Source organism: Monopterus albus, unplaced genomic scaffold, assembly GCF_001952655.1.
Source record: "Monopterus albus unplaced genomic scaffold, M_albus_1.0 scaffold237.1, whole genome shotgun sequence".
Taxonomy (NCBI): domain Eukaryota; kingdom Metazoa; phylum Chordata; class Actinopteri; order Synbranchiformes; family Synbranchidae; genus Monopterus; species Monopterus albus.
Genome location: NW_018128117.1, coordinates 722,363 through 728,362, shown reverse-complemented (window position 1 = coordinate 728,362; position 6,000 = coordinate 722,363). Strand labels below are relative to the sequence as shown.

The window sequence follows — 6,000 nt, the reverse complement described above, 5'->3', positions numbered from 1 at the left end:
CAGCATGGGCTTGTTAAGGAGTTCATTTGGAGGATTTTTGGGGAGTTGGGGAGGTAGATAATGAGAAGGATGTTGTGCTGTTCCATCAGCTATTGTGTTTCACTTTAGTGCTACCTTTTAAAAGTGTTTCTTTTTTTATATATATTGGCTTTCCTTTGCAAAATTCTATATCTGGAACCAGTCTGTAACACAAACTCTCTTGAGAAGGAAGGGAGGCCAAGTGGATCTAGCATGGATTAATGATATAAACTCATGTACTTCAAGTACAGAGTTCCTTTTAAAAGCCCCAGGCTTTTTATTTAAACCAAACTATTGCTCAAAGCACAGAGGGAAAAAAATCTAAGAACTTTACAGAAGTATGTCAATCAATTAGTCAATGTTTCTGCTTTCATGTGCATAAAGAAACTTTTATTCTTCTACACATTAGCACTTTCTTCTAAGTGCATTGCCACTACAGTCTGAAAAACATTTCTGAAAAGTGGGTCTAGGGCTAATTCACATGACCATTAGTTTGTTTTTAGAGAGAAATGTGCAAAACATGTTTTTCTTCTTGTGTAAATTGGAGAGCACTTTTAATTTCTGAATGTTGGTGGCTACATACAAAAGTCGCCAACTGAATGAAAGAGCCTTCACGTAAATATAACTGTTTTAAGCCATTCTAAACGAAGAATACTCCTCAGTGAGGGACGAGACAACCTTGAAAAGTGACCCATAATATTGGTATTACTTATAAATACAACACTCAGTGGTACATAGCCTTATAGTGAGTCACTGAGAAGCACTGTTACTTAGCTGAAGTTCTCTGCCAAGTTCATTAAATGCAAACACTTAAATGATGTTAGCTTACAAGGCTCTACATCAATAGTTGTGTGTGCGCTTAGTACCATCATAACTGATCATGCATGAGCAAAACGAACAGAGTGAGAGAAATGAGTCTGTTGCAATTGGTTCTAAATACATTAGGTATCTGAACAAGTGTGTTATTAAAGAAAACTGCACCTCTTCTTTATGTACATTTAAGGGAGGATGGTACCAAAATGGGAGGTATGTGTGTAATACATGTGACTACGCATTCTGCTGATTTGGTCATTTTTTTTGAAAAGTCTTAAGCTGGATTTAGTATTTTAGCAATACCACACAAGTAGTGAGTCCAAACGTAATAAAGGAAAATGGCCCAGTAACAAGTAAACTCATAAGCCTGTTGTATGGCTGTTTTAAAGCATTTTAAGTGTGGACTGAGGGTTATGACTAACTTTGTTATAATTAAACTTAAACCTAATACACAGTGTGAAGGTTTTATGAATGAGTTTATTATGGTCAATTGATTTTTTAAAATAAAATGTACAGATTTGTATTGCTTTTTACATCAATCCACATGTTTGCTTATTTAATGACATAGTCCTTGTTGCTTTACAAGGCTCTCTATAAATAGTAAGAATTATTTTTTATTGGTTATACACAAGAAAACTAAAGAAACTGCTTCAAAGACAACAAGAAACAAGACCAAGCTTCTCTATATGTTTTGGCATGTACAACATGACTCATTACTTCCCTTAATGTTTGTGCTTTCTTTCGGGTTTTGTTCATTATACCCACTGACTTAAATAACTCAGATGATTTTTAATTTGATTGAAACCTTCATAAATGCTTATTAATGACTAATGATCATGTCATGTATTGCAACATTTGGTTATCTTTCCTTAGCTTACTCATCTTGAACAAATGCGACCACCTCTTGAGCTCTCCATTTCCTACACGAGGCTCCTAGTCACTGATTGCTTATTACCTGCTGCCTTAGTAAATAGAAGCTAATTGTATGCACATTTCAAGCACACGTATTGAGTGGAATGTATAAAATTTAAAGTGGATATTTCATCAGGCCATGAATAGCAGTTATTAAGTATCTCAATTTGGTTGGGAAAAAATGTTATACTGATTTTGCACATAAAAATGAAAGCATGTTGTTATTTTCTCTAAACCTGAGGTGCTCGCTGCTCCAGAGGCAAACTGTTGAAATACTGGCACAAGCACAGTTTAAACTGGGTGTTTTTGATTAAAAGTATTGTGGAGTTTATTTTCTCAATACATTTGGCTCAGATACCTTCCCTTCTCTTTGTTGACAAAAAGCCCTGATAAATAACCTAGCACCAAGCCAGAATATACAGTAATACTGCCTGATAAATTTAAGTCTCTTGATGTGCAAAACTGATAGAGACATACCCCAAGTGACTTACAGCTGTAATCGCAGCAAAAGGTGGTGCTACAAAGTATTAACTTAAGGGGGCTGAATAATTTTGCACGCCCAATTTTTCAGTTTTTTATTTGTTAAAAAAGTTTGAAATATCCAATAAATTTCGTTCCACTTCATGATTGTGTCCCACTTGTTGTTGATTCTTCACAAAAAATTACAGTTTTATATCTTTATGTTTGAAGCCTGAAATGTGGCAAAAGGTCGCAAAGTTAAAGGGGGCCGAATACTTTCGCAAAGCACTGTATACAGGCAGCCTCATTAAATCATTGAACTGTGAAAGTGATGTGAGTTAATCTTGGCACCACAAAAATAGTTTTCTATCTTTAATGAACCTGGAAGCCTTATCGGTTTACCGGCGAGCTAATGCGATGTAGCATCATTTGTGGTATACAGTTTAAGATGAGAGGCCTCTTCAGAATTGATATTCTGAACTGCACCTCAGAACTTCATAGGCAAATCCTGGCTCAAATGAAGTCAATGCAATTATCAATCACCTCATGCATCTGAGGCTGACAGAGGAGAGGCCTCCACTTTGCATGATGATTGTGAATCAAAACAACAGAAAAATAAAAAATATACTTCACTGAAGTGTTTATAAAATGAACTGGGAACAAAATTAAACTCACTATGACCTGGAATATGATGCATGACAGTGTGAGTTACTGTACTGTATAAGTAATAAGAGATTCTCTGAACCCTGAAAAGTATTGTATAAACTTGGACAAAAGAGGGACAGAGGGAGAGAGAGAGTTACTAATTCAGCCAGAGAGATGAAAAACTGCTGAGTCTAGAGGACAGAGACCAGTCTATTACCACTTTTATTGAAATGTTATTTGGAAATACATTCACTGGATAGTCTCCATGAATAAAAAAAAGAATAGCTTCTAAGTATAATCTAAGTATAAAAGGTGAAATCTTACCTTTATCCTCAACGGAGAAATGGAAGCGATCAGATGTAGCATTTTCCTCATTCCGCAACACATAGCAAATGTTCAGCTCATCAATATCAGCTGTAACAAAAAAGTAGTTTAATTGAGTTTTGTTTCTTTTTTTCTTGTCAAACGTGCAAGTGATAAAAACAACAGAACTGGGGGGAAAAAAAAACAGAAATTTGTTCATTTATGATAAAACTCTGTCACCCAAAAACCAACCAAGAAAGACAAATACAAAATCAAGATGACAAGCACACAACAACAACTGTAATTAATGACAGAATGCAAATGAGCATACTCTGCATTTTAAACTGAAGCATTACAATGTTGTGTCGATGTGAGATGATGCATGATGAATATTTTAAGTCACCTTGCCCTCATCTTAAGCAAGGTGATTGCAAAATTATAAACTCTATTTTGAAGAGATTTCACCTTGTCAAGATTATATATATTGTGTGTATATATATAAACATACAAGCATGAAAGAATTTGCATTTCAAGATAAAAAAAAACCTTCATGTGAAGTTTCATGCTGGCTACAGAAATAGCCTCAAACACACTTTGAAGTTGTATTATGGCATTATGGTTCTTCAAACGCTTGCTCTCTCTCTGTCGAATAATTGTTCAAAGATAGAAGCTGTCCCGCTTCAGCGCCATATCTGCTATAGTAACAGCATGTCTCTAGTATCACACTGGTTTAGTTTCTTATCAGGACCCAGCATAAACTATTTTTTCTATCAAAGAAAGTATTCTGAAAGTCATGGATCAGTGATCTGAAAAGAAAAGGCCACAACCTCGAATCTAAGACAGCTCGAGCTAAACCGGCAAACATGTTAAAGTCCTGAACGTTTTCTGTATCACAGCCCTAAAAAAAATAGGTGACAGAGTGTTCTAATGACAGACAAGACAAAGAATGTTAAAAACAGGATTAAATGGACACCTACACTTCCACAGCTGTTTCCTTAATGTCTCTGAATTACAGGGCTCTGTCTGTACTTTTTCCCACCAATCTCCAGAAACGTCTATTACAGTGCAGAAAAATCATCAAGACTGTGAAAAGGCCTGGCCTCTGTGAACCACCTCCTTCAATAATAGATGTCAGAGGAAGAAGGTTCATAAAAGTGTAAACCCCTGACTCCTACTGTAGCTGGGATGCAACCCAAACCTCCTAGGTGGTTTGCTGTCAATGCTGCCTTCTTCTCTTATAACACAGAGGCATGGACCAAACATGTATAACCAATTTACATGATATATTTAATACAATTAGGCTGTTTTACTTTTGGTGTTCATCGTTTCCCATTGAACAGGAGAGGATGCAAGAAAAGGGTCTTCTCTGAAACTTTGTGACACAGCCTTGAACCCAAGGACCTTGCAAATATAAAGTCAATGCTGTGAACCAGGGGCACGCTGCTCATCAAATATTTAGAGAGGACGTGCTCATGGGATGTGCCCTGGAAATAGATTGAGCAAATAAAGAGTGAGGGATTGTCTCTTTCATCTGACTGATTTTTCTGACGAACCAGTTTGCTCTCTCTCACTCACTCACTCTCACACCCCTCCCCTCCCCTCATTCTTTCTCTCATGTCACTTACACCTCCCCCTACCCCACTTTTCTCCTGCCTCCTTTGCTCTCCCTGCATCCTTTTTTTTTTTGCTGTCTTGTCTCATCTGTGCGCAATGCTGATCAAGACAGTTCAAGACACTTCTTGGGCTGCATTGTACACCACTACTGAGTCTGCACTCCTCCTGCTTATAACTTGGTGATGATATCTCCCATTCACTGTATACTGGCAACTAATGTAGACAGTATGGCAAATACATACAGTGCTAAACTGGTTAGAATATTGTTGTACATAGCAAAGAAGGTGAAATTTTAGATTTCCAAGGACATAGCCACAGTGGAGGACTGGTATGGAGAAATACAGGATAATGCCTTTCAAAAGACCAGCTTTCACCTTGCATGATAATAAGCATGGATTTATTAATATGTGGCAACCTGTGATGGACACAGTGGATCCCCATGGGCTGAGCATCATCTTAATTACCTGAATGGACAGTCACTACCTGTTACTAATTACTAATAAAATTAGCTGTCAAAAAGCTAGTATATTTACTGTATGTATGTGTGGGTGTATAGTGACTATGATACTGTTGATAATCCTGCTGTATTTTCTTTCTTTCCATTTATTTGTTTGTTTTTTCCTGGTTCTTTGTAATTGTCCTGAAGCATGTTGGACAGGGAATATATGGTTCTGCCCAGTTTACAGTACACGTTAAAGCAATGATAGAACACATGAGTTGTAACTGGACAGAATTGTTCATAAAAAAATATGTAAAAGAAAAAGAAGTGTCCATCTGCAGACTGTAGAGCTCTTTTCTACTCTGTGTTCTCAGCCCTTGTCTGTGGTTATGCCAAGCTGTGGCACCAGCAGGTGAACTATCTTACTTGTTTGTTTAATTGCCACAGCATGATATAAAATACCACATTCACTGCACCACTATAAACCTCAATAAATGCCAGTGTTGTGTTGATTCTGTTGTGTTGCATGCATGCAAAAATGGTTTTAAATTCATAGTTCAGGTGGCAAATGTTGCTCTGTATGCCGGGGGAGTAGAGAAGTGTGTTTCTGCTGAGAGGTTCCAGTTTTCTAGACAAATTTTTAAAGTAAACAAATGTCAAAATTGATATGACTAGTCAGACCTTCGCTACATCTCAAATGCCACCCTGTCACTAAAAGGTCTGTGCTGACCTTTTCACATGATCCTCTACTTCTGTCCTTGTTTCATTTAACAAACCACTGTAGAGAACATCAGATG

At 37.0% G+C, this 6,000-nt stretch overlaps 1 protein-coding gene across 2 annotated transcripts in view; it reads right to left on the bottom strand.

The window, feature by feature from the left end:
* LOC109971891 (FRAS1 related extracellular matrix 2) overlaps positions 1-6,000 on the bottom strand; it is a 58,564-nt gene that overhangs the window by 46,698 nt on the left and 5,866 nt on the right. For both annotated transcript variants that reach the window (XM_020620446.1, XM_020620447.1), the window contains exon 2: positions 3,172-3,261. In XM_020620446.1, the coding sequence (XP_020476102.1) occupies positions 3,172-3,261 (90 nt within the window). The remainder of the gene's footprint in view (positions 1-3,171; positions 3,262-6,000) is intronic.